The sequence below is a fragment of the Geotrypetes seraphini genome, chromosome 4, assembly GCF_902459505.1.
Source record: "Geotrypetes seraphini chromosome 4, aGeoSer1.1, whole genome shotgun sequence".
NCBI classification, from domain to species: Eukaryota; Metazoa; Chordata; class Amphibia; order Gymnophiona; family Dermophiidae; genus Geotrypetes; species Geotrypetes seraphini.
In genome coordinates this window covers 183,908,439-183,925,850 of record NC_047087.1, presented here as the reverse complement: position 1 = coordinate 183,925,850, position 17,412 = coordinate 183,908,439, and the positions used below count along the sequence as shown (strand labels likewise).

The 17,412-nt window shown below is 45.9% G+C and overlaps 1 protein-coding gene across 3 annotated transcripts in view; it reads left to right on the top strand.

The window, feature by feature from the left end:
- The window catches only part of PRKG2 (protein kinase cGMP-dependent 2), a 161,244-nt gene that overhangs the window by 57,107 nt on the left and 86,725 nt on the right, over positions 1 to 17,412 (top strand). For all 3 annotated transcript variants that reach the window (XM_033940049.1, XM_033940050.1, XM_033940051.1), the window contains 2 exons: positions 4,985 to 5,090; positions 11,644 to 11,707. In XM_033940049.1, the coding sequence (XP_033795940.1) occupies positions 4,985 to 5,090; positions 11,644 to 11,707 (170 nt within the window). The remainder of the gene's footprint in view (positions 1 to 4,984; positions 5,091 to 11,643; positions 11,708 to 17,412) is intronic.

Below are 17,412 nucleotides of genomic sequence, written 5' to 3'. Positions count from 1 at the left end.
CCCACAACAGGAAAGAAAGGGGAGGAAAGGCAGGTGAGCCAGATGCTGGAAGCAGGGGGGGGGAAGAAAGAGGGAAAGAAGCTAGATGGGGTTGCAGAGAAGAGACACATTGGTGTGGAAGAGGAAGAAAGGGGAAATCTGGACACAGGAATGTAACAGAAACATAGGGGAAATTATGTGCATGGGGGCATAGGGACAGAGACATAAAGGGGAGATACATGGAAGGAGAAATTATGTGCATGGGGGCAAAGGGACAGAGACATAAAGGGGACATACATGGGGATGATATATGGACATGGGGGGGGGGCAATGCCAGATACATAGGGGAGATATTAGAAATGGGGAAAATAGGAACACAGAAGCGAGATGGTTTGTGGGGATGGGACGGGGACTGAGTTCACAGGCTCCGGCGGCTTGCACAAATTACATTGTAATGTGCCACGAAGGTAAGAGGGAGGGAGGGAGGGAGATGGTCGGAACGCGCAAGGGGAGCTGAAGGGCAGTAGAAAGGAACAGATGTTGAAGGGGGTGGCGAGAGGGAAGGGTGGTGGTGGAAAGGAATGGAACAGACACTGAAGGGGGGTGGAGAGGAACAGATGCTGAAGGGAAATGTGGAAGATAGAGTGGGGAGAAGACACTAAAGGGAAATGGGGAACAGAGAGTGGGGAGAAGACGCTGGAAGGGAAGAAGACAGAGATGCCAGACTATGGGGGGAGTGGAGGGAAGAAGATGGGTGGCCAATTGGTGGGGGGTGAAGCGAGGGGAGGTGAAGGGAGAGGCACAGTAACAGAGCAAATGGAAGATGCAGAGATAAGACAGACAGTGAATGGAAGGAATTGAATGAGAAGATGAGGAAAGCAGAAATCAGACAACAAAGGTAGAATAAAAAAAATTCTATTTCTTTTCTTTTTTTACTTTAGGATAAAGTAGTATATTAGTTGTGTTGATAAAAATTTATAAACAAAGCCCTGCCAGCTGAACATCTTTTTCTCTAGTTCAGCAGCCAGAACTTTGATTTATAAGGAAGGAATAAGATAAATATTGCACTACTGAGTCTTGTATGGATGCTACGGGGACAGTAGTCGGGAACAGTGATCACGGGGACATGGCGGGGACAGTGGTTGCAGGGACGGGGCAGTGACAGGGAGGTGGTCGCGGGGACGGGGACAAATTTTTTCCCCATGTCATTCTCTAATCCAAAACGCTTGTATGTCAAAGCGAATTTCCCCATAGGAAATAACAGAAACTTGGACGATTCATTCCACATCCCAAAAACTTTAATAGAAAATACAGTACTGTACGTACGTGCATTGCAAGATCTCACTCGTTTCGAACAGTCACTACACTGTGGATGAATTGGGCATGATGGTTTTATTACGTTTAGCCATGCTTAGCGTGAGATGTGCACGCTTGAACTGCGGGCAGTGGCGTACCTAGGGTATGTGGCACCCGGGGCCCATCATTTTTTGACACCCCCCCCCCCCATGTAAAAAAAATTTTTTTTTTTTTTTTGCAATAACCATGAAATGGAATAAATGGTCAGAATAGAAACAGGCAGTGAAAATTTTCTTTTATTGAACCTCATATATGTAACCATTATTCCAAACATAACAAAACATAAATTATGTCTAAATTGTCATGACATTAGAAGTACATATGGAGTAGTTGCAGGCAGTGGCGTACTTAGGGTATGTGGCACCCAGGGCCCATCATTTTTTGACACCCCCCCCATCTATATGAAAAATATGATTTTTAGTACCAATCTACATATCGCACCACAAGAGTGTACCTAGGAAAAGGCTGCATCTTAAACACTGCAGTGAGCACTAGAACACCAACACATACATTGTAAAACTAAACAAGCCAGATCCCGCACAGTCAATTGGTCCTGTAGTCAATGCCAACTGAAAACTATGTCTTTTTCAGAACACACAGAACAGAGATACACCCTCGCCCAAAATGGAATAATCACAAACTAAAAATAGAAATATGTAGACAAAAGTTAAACTGATCCGCCAAGAAACCAGACCCTGGATACAATGCAACACCACAAAAAACAGTAACACATGTCCTCTAATACAGTGCAAAATATAAAGACAGTAGATGTAAATTTGAAAAAACTGATACATAACAATCACCACTTTATAAATTAACAAATAAAAATAAAACAAATAATGAGATATAAAAAAAATACAATTTTATTGGACTAATCCCCGTAAGCTCGGTCCCCATCCCCGCAAACCACCTGATTCCATCCACACAAGCCTTGAATTGTTTATATTAAAGTATAAAAAGAAACAATATTCTGTACAATTGTCAATTTATAAATCAGCGTCTTCTCCCCACTCTCTTCCCCATTTCCCTTCAGCATCCTCAGCCCACTCTCTCTCCACTTTCCTTCAGCGCACGCACATAAAAACAAGCAAGTAATTTTATATCATTTTCATTCTATTCATTCATAGAAATTAAAGTCTAGATAATGCCAGTCACATAACAAAACATGATTTTACAAAAATAATTCCCTGCAGTCAAGCCTGCAAGGATTATTAGATGTCTTTCAGCAGTTCCCCTCCCTCCCTCCCCCTTACCTTTGTGGCCAAGTCAAAATGATCTACCAACAATAAAATTTTAAAAACACAAAGCACGCTGTACGCAGAGAAAATGTTAATTATCATTTATATTCTGCGGGTTTTCAAAGAGGTCAAGGCAGATGACTTTATGCAATGTCACCTCAGTAACAACTATACAAAAATAGACAAATATTCCCCCTCCCTTTTTACTAAACTGCGATAGCGGTTTTTAGCGTAGGGAGCTGCGCTGAATGCCCCACGCTGCTCTCGACGCTCATAGGCTCCCTGCGCTAAAAAACTCTATTGCGGTTTAGTAAAAGGGGGCCATAGTGCAAAATATAGACAGCAGATATAAATTTTCAAAACGGACACATTTTGATCACTAAGTTGAAAATAAAATCATTTTTCCTACTTTTTTGTCTGGTGATTTCATGAGTCTCTGGTCCTTCTTCTGATCCTTCTTCTTTCTCTCTCCCCCTGGCTCCCCTCTTTATTTCTGCCTTTCTTTCTCTCTCCTCCTGGCCCCCCTCTTTCTTTCTGCCTTTCTTTCTCTCCCCCTTGACCCCCCTCTTTCTTTCTGCCTTTCTTTCTCTCCCCTTGGTCCCCCTCTTTCTTTCTGCCTTTCTTTCTCTCTCCCCCTGGCCCTCCTCTTTCTTTCTGCCTTTCTTTCTCTCCCCCTTGACCCCCTCTTTATTTCTGCCTTTCTTTCTCTCCCCTTGGTCCCCCTCTTTATTTCTGCCTTTCTTTCTCTCCCCTTGGTCCCCCTCTTTCTTTCTGCCTTTCTTTCTCTCTCCCCCTGGCCCCCCCTCTTTATTTTTTCCTTTCTTTCTCTCTCCCCCTAGCCTGCACAAAGCCATCGTGCCGATTTCTCCACTTCCACGATTCTTTCCCTACCCTCACCCCCAAGCCAGCAGCCGATTTCTCCCTGCTCCTTCCCCGATGTCCTGATGTCCTGAACTTCATCGGGCAGCAGCAGCATTCACAATTCACTGATGTTGCCCGCTTCAGGCCTTCCTCTCTGTCGGGTCCTGTCTTCATGAAAACTGGAAGTAGGCAGGACCCGGCAGAGAACAAGGCCTGAAGCCGGCAACAGCAGCGAACTGTAAACGCTGCTGCTGCCCGAAGAAGGTAATGGAGCACCGAGGCAGTCCGCTTCTCCCCCCTCCCAGCCGAACCCCCGCTGACCCTCCTATCTCCCCCCCCCGTGAACCTTTCCGACCTTCCCAGCGAGAGCAGCAAACCTCCTTCGCGGCTTTCTCCTCCCTCTGCCGCGTTACTGATGACGTCATCAGTGATGCGGCAGAGGGAGGATAAAGCCGACGCTACTGGAGGGAGGTTTGCTGCTTTCGCTGGGAGGGTCAGAAAGGTTCACTTGGGGGGGGAGAGAGATAGGATGGTCAGCGGGGTTTCGGCTGGGAGAGGGGAGAAGCGGTCTGCCTTGGTGCTCCAAGGCCTGGCGCCATTACCTTTTTCGATAATGGCGCCGATGCTGCTTTCGCTGGGAGGGTAGGAGCGCGATAGGGACCGGGCCAGCTGTGCACCCCCCCCTAAGGCGGCACCCGGGATGGACCTCCCCCTCGCCCCCCTTGGTACGCTACTGCCCTGGGGAAACAGCCTGCAACAAGATCGCGCGATCCAAGAGATCTTTGCCTGCTTCGGCTGTTTCCTCCGCCGCGGTCCCGCCCCTCCTCTGACATCAGAGGAGGGGCAGGACCGTGGCGGAGGAAACAGTCGAAGCAGGCAAAGATCTCTGGCATCGCGATCTTGCTGCAGGCTGTTTCCAGACGCGACACCCGGCGCAGGGGGGGGTAACTGGACCGGACCGGGAGCACCCCCTCAGGGCTTGGTACCCGGGGCGGACCGCCCCCCCCCGCCCCCCCCCCTTGGTACGCCACTGACTGCGGGTTCATGCATTATGTTCAGCCGCGATCAATGATGCGACTTGCATATATTGTACGTATTTCATGTGATGCACGTATATGTGCTCGTACTGCAAGACAACACTTGTTTATCGAGTTAAAATTTAAGAAAATGTTTTGCTCGTCTTGCAAAACACTCGTAAACCATGTTATTCGCTATCCAAGGTTTGACTGTATTAGAAAAATTTCAGTTAAAAAAATTTGTAAAAGTCAGTTGAATTCAGGTGTTATGAAATGTATCAACCCCCCTTTTACCATGCCGCGGTAGAGGTTTCTACCGTGGCCCAGAGCGCTAAATGAAATGCTCCAATGCTTCTCCAACATTCATAGAATTCCTATGAGTCTCAGAGCATTTAGCGCTCCAGTCTGTGGTAGAAACCTCTACCGCTGCTTAGTAAAAGAGGACCTAAGTCAGCATTGTGATAAAGGTACACAAGGATTGCCCTGAACCACTGAGTGTTATATATTGGATCTGATGATCTGCTTCCATTGCAGCCATCATCCATTCTAAGATCTGGGTTCTAGACCGGCAAGTCTTTCAGTTCATTATGATGAGTTCGGGACAAGCACAAAATCAAGAATACTGCAGCTTCCTACACAGGTATGTGCTGGGGTGTATTAACAAAATTGTCACTGGTAAAAGAAATGCACTCATTCTCATGCTTAGTTCAACACTTGATATTTCTCACTTTTGGGTTCATCATTATGCTTCACTTCTAGAAGATTGTTGAAAAAATGGAAAATCCAGGAGAGTGGGTGCAGGGATGCTTAAGCTCACCCAAGAATGGATGTGGGTGTGGTTTTGACTGGAAGTGGCCTTAAGTGAGCTTAAGTGGCCCTAGGCTTCTCCCTAGGGCCACTTAAGCTCACCTAAGAGTGTTATATCTCTGGGAGGCAATTGGTACTAAAATTTAGGTGCTTGCCTTATATAGACTGTGAGTCTATTCTATCATGGCACATACATGTAGAATTCCATTATAGAATACTAGCATAAGTTATTTTATCTTAGGGAACATAAAACTCTCCTAATCCCTTAGTAAAATTCAAAGCAGGATAACAGAATCACTGGTACAATAATCCACTATTAAAATATAATACAATCATCATTAAAAAAATCCATTACAAAAATTTTGGAAATAAGTATAATTTCACTAACTTTGGAAGAATGGATTTCACTAGGCCAGGGGTAGGCAATTCCAGTCCTCAAGAGCCGGAGCCAGGTCAGGTTTTCAGGATATCCACAAAAAATATGCATGAGATAGATATGCATCTCAAGGAGGCAGTGCATGCAAATCCATCTCATACATATTCATTGTGGATATCCTGAAAACCTGACCTGGCTCCGGCTCTCGAGGACCGGAATTGCCTACCCCTGCACTAGGCAAATCATTCCAAAGTTTCACTGAGGAATACATAAATTATGCCTTCTTTTACTAAGCTGCAGCAGAGGTTTCTACCACCGCCCGGAGCGCTAAATGCTCTGACGCTGCTCCGATGCTCTTGGGAATTCTATGAGTGTCGGAGCAGCATCAGAGCATTTAGCGCTCCGGGCGGCGGTAGAAACCTTACCGTAGCTTAGTAAAAGGAGGGTATATTTGTTAAAAGTCATTTATATTTAACATTCTTAACGGAGGGAAATCTCGGTAGCAGATGACTGCACTTGTGACTTTCCCTAAATGAACCCAACAAATTAATCAAAGAAACCGATCCTGTTGGACAATGGCCTTCTAAGGTTTTAAAGTTAAGCACACCACCTTAAAATATATTTGAGCCTGCACCAGAAGCCAATGCAGTTCTCTAAACAGCAGAGAGACATCAATCCAGCTGCTGTATTCTGAATAAGTGCTACATTTAGGCACTAAAATTTACACCAGGTCTACGGCTAAATATGATATGCATGCAATATAGTATTCTATACTTTAAGCGCATAAATGTCAGCCTGTGTCCTGCCTATGCCACTCCTCTGCGAATGCTTATTTTAAGCCTTATCTGGATATCCATGGATAGGGAATTTATATGTTCACTGGCCACTGCTGAGCATACTGTATACCCCCTAGTTCTATAAAAAGTGCGGAAAACTGCATGTGCAAATTTGGGAGTGTACCCAATTTCCATGCACATTTTAATTGAGTAACAAGCTAATTAGCACCAATAATTGGCATTTTAACGAGCAATTATTGGTGCTAATTAGAATCAATTACAAGTTACACACATAAATTTTACACAAGAGCCAAAAAAGGGGCACAGAAATGGGCAGGTCATGGGCGGATCAGGGTATTCCTTTAAGTTACGAAGGGGTGCTGAAAAGTGCTCAGCCCAACCAACTTTCTAAATTCTGAGTATTATTTTGGCACTGTAGCTTAAAAGAGTGTTATTTTATTTTGCAAAGTGCCAATTTGCAGATTTGTAGTGCTATGTTTAGACATTGTTTCAGTTCATTGATTGAACCATGTCAACGAAAAGTGTGGAACTTTCAAGTGTGGAACTTCGAGCCATCATGAAGTTCCTATATTTACAGAAGAAAACTCCAAAGGAAATCCATGAATGTATGATGCAAACATTGAGTGACAAATGCCCATCATACTTCACAGTGAAAAAATCATAGAGATTTTGAGATCAAAGATGCAGCAAGGTCTGGGAGGTCTCTAACAGTGTTGACCATGTCCATGACCTGATTTTGGCAAATATTGGCTAAAACAATTGCTGAGACACTACAGATATCCAGGAAACATGTTGAGTATATAATCCATGAGCAGCTGGGTATGCAGAAGCTGTGAGCCAAGTGGGTGCTCAAATGTTTAAATGATGACACGGAACGACGTCAAGTGTACACTTCCAAGTTGATTTTGTAGCATTTTCAATGAGCTGGTACCAACTTTTTGGAATGACTAGTTACTGTTGATGAAACATGGTTACAACACTATGATCCTGAAACAAAACAACAGTCCATGCAATAGCAGCGTTCAGGTTCTCCAAGGCCAAGGAAATTCAAGAAGACCCAAAAGTCAGCAGGAAAGGTTGTGGCTACACTGCTTTGGGATCAGGAAGGTGTTGTAATGACTATCTTCCAAGGAGCTAAACAGTTTATGCAGAATACTAGTGTAACTTGCTGTGCCGATTAAAGAAGGCAGTGAAAGATAAAAGGAGAGGGAAGCTGCAGAAAGGAGTTCTCTTTTTGCAAGACAATGCACCTGGATGTTTTGATGCATTTGGGGTTTCAGTGCATAGACCATCCACCCATCTTGCTCCATCTGACTATTTTCTCTTTCCCAACTTTAAAAAGAATTTGAAAGGGCAACAATTGCCGAGTGATTCGGAGGTGATCGCAGCAACAGAGCAGAATTCCAGTGACCAGATATTTTTTGGAAGGGTTACAGAAACTTCAGACACGATGTGCCAAGTGTGTTGAACTTAGGGGTGAATATATGGAATAACTTGTAAGCTTCATGGCTCCATGCCATTCCCTTCTTGTTTGGCTGAGAACTTTTCAGCATCATCACGTTTGCACGTAATTATAGAATAAGGGAATCCACACTAAAATGTAGGTGCGGGCATTTTTTGCCATATTTTTATTGATGCAAATGGCCATGCCTAAAGTTAGGCGCGACTTCAGGTGTAAGCACTAAATTTATAAACTGTGCCTAATTTTAAACATGATTTATAGAATAGTGCTTTTTTTGGCCCTGATTTTTAGGCACCATATATAGAATTTACCCCTTAACTTCCTTTGAATATTCGCCTGAATGTTGTACATGAGCTATTGAGACCGGTACACCAACTAATCCGTGCACGACAATTGCACCCCGACAAATGCACCCCAAACAATTGCGTGCACAGGCAAGTGCGTGCATGACAATGGCGCCCCGTCAATTGCGGCCCGTGAATGAATCTGCCATAATTGGATATCTGGAAGGCCCAGATTTGCTCAGACTCCTCAGGCCCCTTCCCTTGGGAGGGGCCTGAGGAGTCTGAGCAAATCAGGGCCTTCCAGATATCCAGTTATATAAAGGGTTCCCTTAATTATATGTAAACCTTACCATAACTCTAGATAGCGAGTGAATGTTTTAGGTTTAGGGAGGTTTCCCTCCACCCCCCTCAGAAAGACAAAATAGTATCCACCATCTGGTATCCACCCGAATGGGAGGTGACCTGTCGGAGCGCATTTGATGAGTCACCTCCCATTCAGTGCACGCAGTGTACTGCCTTTGCCAATCTTACCTTCGGGTCGTACCCATCTTGAGAAGCCACGATCCCCAAAGCTTCCAGAGCACCCTAGAGGAAAGCTAGCGGGACACAGGGCAGGAAGCGCCTCCGGATCTCTAGTTCTTGCGCGATCCGTCTTGCATCCAAGCTTCCAGTCCCTTCCCAGCCCATCCAAAGGAGCGGAGGACATGGCAGAGCTCCCAGATATGCAGCTGGAGACAGAGTGAGGGAGGACTGGAGAGAAAGGGTGCACAAGGCAGCATGGGCACTGGCGCGCGCATTTGTCATACACACAATTGTCATCACACATTTGTCATTGAGACCATATAGATCCCGTTCCTTCAGATGTCCCTCTGAACAAATAAGATAGACTAAGCTATGGGCCCTGTCAAAAAGATTTAAGCTAATTTGTTGTTTATATAACAGTATATGTAATGGGATGCAAGCAGAGAACTGATAATGTATTGCCTCCCTCATTCTGTATGCCACTGTATCGTGCAATGGTGCGCCCGCATCTGGAATACTGTGTCCAGTCCTGGTCGCCGTACCTCAAGAAGGACATGGCGGTACTTGAGGGAGTCCAGAGAAGAGCAACTAAACTGATAAAGGGTATGGAAAACCTCCCATATACTGACAGACTGAAAAAGCTGGGACTGTTCTCCCTGGAAAAGCGGAGACTTAGAGGAGACATGATAGAAACCTTCAAGATCCTGAAGGGAATAGAAAAGGTAGACAGGGACAGATTTTTCAGATTATGGGGAACCACAAGTACAAGGGGGCACTCGGAGAAATTAAAAGGGGACAGGTTTAGAACAAATGCCAGAAAGTTATTTTTCACCCAGAGGGTGGTGGATACATGGAATGCGCTTCAAGAGGCTGTGATAGGCCGGAGCACATTACAAGGCTTCAAACAAGGTTTGGATAGGTTCCTGGAGGATAAAGGAATTGAGATGTACAGATAGGAGTAGAGATAGGTTAAGGGATAGTCTGAGACCACTGCTCAGGCAATGGGCCTGATGGGCCGCCGCGGGAGCGGACCGCTGGGCGAGATGGACCTCTGGTCTGCCTCAGCGGAGGCAATTTCTTATGTTCTTATGTTCTTACAGCCACAGCTATGCAACTAAACGAGGGTGAAACAGCAGGCATACATGTAAGTGCACGTAGGCACTATTCTATAACTTCGCTCCTACGTGTTTCAGCAAAGAGGACATTCATGTAGGAGGGGCATGGGTGGACGCAGAATGCCACATTTAGACACATGCATGTACAACTGCTATTGATATAGCATAGGTGGATGTGCCCAAATACTGACAATTAACTGCTAACTTCTGCTAGTATTGTAGAATGGATTTGGTAGGGAAGTTTGCCGTTATAGAAAACTAATCTAGTGCTCAGATTTGTGGTGGCTAGTTTTTACCGCCCTTTGTAGAATTGCTCCTTTAGGGCTTGAAGTACTGTAGGCTCCTCACTAGTTAAACAGCACATAGCCAGCTAAGCAAGACAGCCACTGAATATTACTACTACGCTTAGTGGCTAGCCCAGTCACTGGCTATATTATGATATAGCAAGCCAGCGCCAATATTCATTGGCTGACTGGCACAGCTGAGTGGCTAGAGAGACCTGCATATATATATATAGCAGGTCTATCTTTGGCCGCTATAACATATCCGGTCAGTTAATGGATATTGGCTTAATTGTGGCTAAAATAGGCCAGAATTGGCTTAAAAGCGGCTAAAATAGACCAGAAATTCAATGCCGATCACTGGATACTCCAACATTGAATTCCAGGTTCATCGCTGACTGTGGGAGTCAGCATGGCTGAGTATCGGCCCCATATAATTTCAAGATGTTTTAAAAATTATTTTATTTTTTCCCTTTAATTAGTATTAAAATATTAGTTAAATACAGAGGAATCTTATTTGTAGTTGTAAAAGCAAAAAATAAAGACAGAGTGAACAAGAAATATCCCCCCTTTTATCAAGCTGCTCTAGAGGTTTTTAGCACAGATCGGCAAGGTAAGTACTCCAAAGCACATAGGAATTCTGAGTGTTGGAGCATTTACTGCCAAGAAACAACAACAGAGGTCCAGAACATTGTTGGTGTGCAATTTTATTCATCAAATCACATGGAGAGACCGATACCTAGAGTCAGGAGAAGCATGGAACCCAGATTTGTGTGTTTTGACTTATGATTATCTACATCACACAAATAATTCCGCTTTGGTTTACAAAGGCTCCTGAGGCAGGTCGTAGAGGCCGAAACGTGTGCATGTTGAGCCATCGCACAAGACTTTGTGATTTGACAAATAAAATTGCATACCGACAATATTCTAGACAGCTGCTGTTGGTTCTTGACTTGTTTGCGGATGTTTTTCTCCTGGTTTTGTCTTGGAGCATTTACTGCACCAGCCCACGCTAAAATCCTCTAGCGCAGCTTGATAAAAGGGAAGGGATATTAGTTAAAAACTTTAAATTTACCGATACTCTTTGATCACAAATACCCCAAACATTTTCTAATATGTAAGGACATAATGCAATGTTAAGCCTGCTGTTCTTCAACTTGATCTTCCTAATTTTATCGCATTTCCTTCACTCAGAGAATGGTTAATGTACCTTCATCTTTTTCCTCATTTTATTCTTTTTCTTTCTTCCTTCAATTTCTCTTTCCTCTTATCTTTTCTTTTATTATTTTTTCATGAACAGTCCTAGTACTTTAGATCTTTTAAAACGATTCAATTCTACATTGCACAATGTAACTGAATATTTGTTATACTAAATGTTTTGTTTTATTTTTTGATACCATGTACTTGAGCTGTTTCTTATATTTTTTCAAAAAACTCAATAAAAAATATTGAACTAAAAAAATAATGTACCTGGTTGGAGGGATTGCCAGATCAAACAATTGGTACGTTCCTTATCAGATATTGAAAGTGTCTTTTTTTTACATGGTAGTGTCTCCCTCTTGAAGGATTTGCCAGAAGAGAAATTGGCTAAGATAGTGGACTGCCTGGAAGTTGTAAGTATGTGCCTTAAAATTACAGGAGCATTCATCCACACATGGAAAATAGCTGGAGGATACAGTTAAGGCATCTATCATAGCTGGGCATGAAATGGGTTTGGAAAAGGATCTGGAGGGAAAGTACATAAATCTTTATTGGCAGGAATGAGCGAAAGGAATGGATCTACTTTTTGGGATTTTCTGGGTACTTCCTGTTGATCCAGAAAGGATGTTGGGTTCCATGGATCTTTGGTCCAACCCAGTATGGGACATCTTATTTCCTTATATAACTGTCATATTGGAAAACCACAGTTGAGCGTGTTTAAAGGATGACTACTAAAATAGTAGATGGTGAAGAAGACAGAATGTACAAACAAAATGATGCAGTCTGTCTAGAGTAGTGTCTCACAAACTTTCTAGCTGCCGGCACAGTAAACCCAGGGCCCCGGCTGGAAGCTACCCGGATGCGCACGGCCGTTGATGTGATGACGTCACGTGCATCAATGTCTGTGCATGCACGGAGGCCCATCTGGCCACGAGCCGCTTCAGTGGTGGAATCCGGGCGGAGGAGAGATGCCGGCGAAGAGGCGAGTCATCCGTTCCAGCTGCCTGTCCACAGGACATGCCTCTCACAGCGAGAGACACGTCCTGTAGGCAATCAACTGATGCGGTGACTCTCCTCTTCACCAGTGTGTCGCGGCATACCTGAAATCTCAGGAGGCACACAGTTTGCGATATACTGGTCTAGAGGATTTAGAGAGAACCTGGTCCAATAGTTTGAGATATGTTCAAATGGATAATCTAGACACTAATCACCAGATTTTGTATAGGTCGTCAAATGCTGGGTGTGCATATTTGAGCATGGATTGCAGATCCGCTCATAAACTAATTAGCTAATTAGTGTTAACAAGCACTTAATTGGCAGTAATTATGAGTTAGGCGTGGATAATAGATAGTTCCAAGTGTAATAGGTGTTGGAACTGTCATCTCGAACTTGGGACCACGGGGTGCAAGGGGATATCTACCGATGGATCAAACACTGGTTGGCAGGCAGGAAACAGAGGGTTGGAGTAAAGGGCCAATACTCAGACTGGCAATGGGTCACGAGCGGAGTTCCACAGGGGTTGGTGCTGGGACCTCTATTGTTCAATATATTTATTAACGATCTGGAGACGGGGACAAAACGTCAGAGGAGGGGGCGGGTCCATGGCGGAGGAAACAGCACGAAGCAGCGCAAGATCGTTGGCATCGTGATCTTGCTGCAGGCTGCTTGGCTACTCTAAATGGTGCGGAGAGGCCAGGGGGATGAGCGGTCCTTCGGGGTGGGGGGGGAGCGGTCCTTCGGGGTGGGGCGGGCAGGCATGCCTTCAAGGGGAGATGCAGGCCTTAAAGGGGGGGACAAGCCTTCATGGGGGGGGAGACAAGCCTTCACAGGGGGAGACAGGCTTTCGGGGGGACAGGCAGGCAGGCCTTCAAGGGGGGGTGCAGGCATTCAAGGGGAGGGACAGGCTTTCATGTGGGGGGACAGACCTTCAAGGGGGGACAGGCCTTTAAGGGGGGTGCAGGGCCTTCAAGGGGGCGGTGCAGGCCTTCAAGGGGGGGACAGGCCTTCATGTGGGGGGACAGACCTTCAAGAGGGGGACAGGCAGGCAGGCCTTCAAGGGGGGGACAGGCCTACAAGGGGGTGGGACAGGCCTTCAAGGGGGGGACAGCCTACAAGGGGGTGGGACAGGCCTTCAAGGGGGGGACAGGCCTTCAAGGGGGTGCAGGCCTTCAGGGGGGGTGCAGGCCTTCAAGGGGGGGACAGGCCTTCAGGGGTGGGATGCAGACCTTTAAGGGGGGGGACAGGCCTTTAGGGGGGAACCCTGGTGTAGAAGTACACGGAGGGAAGGGGGTGTTCAAAGAGACGTGCATATGCCAGACTTTGGGGGGGAAGAAATAATGGGTCTGAAAATAGAGGAGAGGGAGAGAGATGATGGACCATGGAATTTAGGGAGGGAAGGAACAGAAAGGGAGATAAATTGGACACAAGGGATGGTGTGGAGGAGGGATAGAGATACTGGATAGGAGGGTAATTGGGAAAAGAAAGGGAGAGATGATGGACCCTGGGGTGGTGGGGAAGGAGGGAGAGATGCCGGATGAAAGGGTAGTTAAGAAAAGGTGGATCTGTGGAGGGAGATGAGAAAAAGGAAAGCCTTCCTGAGGAGGGAAGGGAAATGGAAGGGGAGGACAGAGATTGCAGATGGATGTTTAGCATGCAGAACGAAGAAAGAAGGAGACCCTGGCAAGCAAGTTATCAGAAGAAAACCAGAGCCTTGGACCAACAAGATTTGAAAAATAACCAGACAACAAAAGGTAGAAAAATTAATTTTATTTTCTATTTTGTGATTACAATATGTCAGATTTGAAATGTGTATCCTGCCAGAGCTGGTGTTAGACCGCAAACGTGAGCTAGGATTTAACAGAGAGAGGAAAAGTCCTTTTTGTTTCTTTATTTTATTTACACCACAGCGCCAGTGTGGTTAGGAGAAGCCAAAGGGGGTGAAAAAGCTATAAAACCCACCAGGATTTTTGAAAAAAATCACCCAACTGGACAAGAAAATCGAATTGAAAAACCAATTAAATAGGCTGAATTGAAATTTTTCTTCCTGAATCGGGCAGTTTGCGCTACTGTCTCAGACTTTAGGACCTGGGATTGGGGAGAGATGGCATCGTCAGTACTTTATAATGCAAGTGAAACGAGGATTTGGTCAGACTTTTAAAGGATCTGCAGAAGAAAAATATTGTATAGGCCGGGGACATGAGACAGCAGGAAATGGGAACTTTTCTTCCTTCTATTTTTGTGAATGGAAAGGCTGAGGATGTCAGAGAGTTCAGTTAGAATATGTGCTTTATAAAAAAATATAATAATGTGTTTTATAAAGTTTATAAGCATTGCTGGCCTACCCGGTGAGGTGTTCCTAGTGGTGGTGGTGGTGGTGGTGGTGGCAGTGTGTCAATGTGTTGAGAGGAAGAGGTGGACTAAGAAATTCTCCTGAGCAAACTCCGGGCCCATTTCCACCCCCCAGTTAGTCCACTCCACTCAACTGGTTCACACACTGAGTGGGTCTTTGGGTATTGTGCCTAGGTAGTTGTTTTGGGATCTCTTCCAGTGGTTTGTCAGTATCTCCTTGTGTTCCAAGGAAGGAAACTTTGTTAACCTTAGCATTGACCTTTTGTAACAGTGCTGCTTGTGTGGCATTAGGCTATGTAGTGATCGAAAGAAAAAAAACAGACCTTTGCACATTTTTGCACTATAGGTGGGTGTATGAGGAGATTCACATTTCCTGCACAGCTAAGTCCATGTGAAGTTCCCTTGTGCTGTATTTGACATCTAGCAAAGTCTCTGTTTGGAAGGAAAGATCTAAGCTTAAAAATGAAGTGGCCAGAAGTTATGGTAAAAGCAGATAGCTTAACTGGTTTTAAGAAAGATTTGGACAAATTCCTGGAGGAAAAGTCCATAGTCTGTTATTAAGACATGGGGGAAGTGTCTGCTTGCCCTGGATCGGTAGCATGGAATGTTGCTACTCTTTGGGTTTTGACCAGGTACTCGTGACCTGGATTGGCTCCCATGAGAATGGGCTACTGGGCATGATGGACCATTGGTCTGACCCAGTTAGGCTATTCTTATGTTATGTTCTCATCTGTTGGGGCCTTTGTTTTCACTTCTTATTTTAATGTATTTTTTTTTCTGGGAACTTACCAGTGTTTTTTTATAATGGGAACAAAAATGGAAGAGAATTAATGTGTGTGGAATGGGGGGGAGGGTAACTAATTTCTTCAGCTAAATAATTCAATCCACCTCAACCAGACATAGGAAAACTCGCACACCATTCACACACCCTCCAACCAAGAACGTCAAAAGAAAAAAACTGTTCGACAACCTCCTAGCCATTCGAGCTGCAACACTCAATCCCCAACTCTACAACCTATTGACCTCGACCACAAACTACAAAACCTTCAAAAAAGAAATAAAAACCCTTCTATTCAAAAAACACATAAAACCGAACTAACACAATCAGAACTGTCCCAAGCATCACCTGCAACTACTCCATATGTACTTCTGATGTCATGACAATTCAGACATAATTTATGTTATGTTATGTTTGGAATAATGGTTACATTTATGAGATTCAATAAAAGAAAATTTTCACTCCTACTGGAATATCTGTTAAGTTATGAATAAATTGTAAGGTGCTCCATGTGGCAAATAAGATATTGTCCTTATAAATTCTGGGTAATTTGATACTCACCATCTCTATATATAAAAGGCTAACTCGCGCATGCGCACTCCTATAAGCGTGCTTCCGTGATCCGTATGTCCGTGGCCGGCAAGAGTGCACATGCAAGCTTACAACAGCCCGCACTCACGGTCTGGCTGGCTCACTACAGTTTTTCGCAGTGGCGGCTCACCTGCTCCGCCTTCCTCTTCCTGCCAGTCTCAGCCGGGCTCACTCCTGGCAGCCCTGAACCTGTTCTCCGTTCCTCGCACGACGGGCCAGTGAGTGGCGCGGCGGGGGCAATGCAGGTGGAGACTGTTGTTGGCGGCGACTCTTGGCGTCGGAGACGGAGGGAAGGGGGGTGGGAGGCAAGAAGTTCGGCAGCATAAACGCAAATTGTTTGCAGTGCGAGCAGGAGGAGGGTGAGACCGAAGCCATTACTCCGGAGTTTTACAGCGAGATCCTGGAATACACCCTCCCCTACAAGCAGGCATAGGAAAGGGGTGTGGCAAAGGGGGAAAGCAAGGAAAGGCTGCCCAATCTCCTGTGGGGACCTGATGTGTCCTGTGTCCGTCCGTGGCCGCGGCTTCAGGCGTATGCGCCAGTTAGGGAGCGGCGCTGGCGGCGGATGGCGGAAGAAGGGCTCATGGTCCTGCCGCCGCTGCCGCTCCTGTTCACAGCAAGTCGCCGACTCCCCCCCCCTTCCCGCAACAACCGCTACCACTCCTGTTCAAAGCGGCCTGCTGAGGTTAGCGGCCGGCTGTAACGAACCTCGCAGGCCGCTCTCCACATGGTAGCACGTTCCCTCTGATGCGATCGCCTCAGAGGGAACATGCTACCGAGTTGGAGAGCGGCCTGCGAGGTTCGTTACAGCCGGCCGCGAACCTCAGCAGGCCGCTTTGAACAGGAGCGGTTGCGGGAAGGGGGGGGGGCGTTTTAACAGGAGGAGTCGCCGAAAAAAACCTTCAGCCGCAGCAGGCCAGCACGTGGGAAGGAAAGGGGGAGGGGCCGAACGGAGCAGGGCAGCTCAAGGTAAGAAGGGAATGGGGGGTGGGTGAAAATGCTTCTACTACTCAGCAGGGACCTGGAGGGGAAGGGAAATACCGCTGCTGCTTCTGCAGAGGAAAGTGGTGGTGGGGGAGAGAAGGGAATGGGGGGGGGGGGGGGGAAAATGCTGCTACTACTTCTCAGGGATCTGGAGGGGAAGGGAAATATCACAGCTGCTTCTGCAAAAGAAAGTGGGGGGGGGGAGAGAAGGGAATGGGGGGTGGGGGAAAATGCTGCTACTGCTTCAGCAAGGACCTGGAGGGGAAGAGAAATACGCTACTGCTTCTGCAAAGGAAAGTGGGGGGGAGAGAAGGGAATGGGGGTGGGTGGGGGGAAATGCTGCTACTACTTCACAGGGATTTGGAGGGGAAGGGAAATATCACTGTTGCTTCTGCAAAGGAAAGTGGGGGGGGAGGG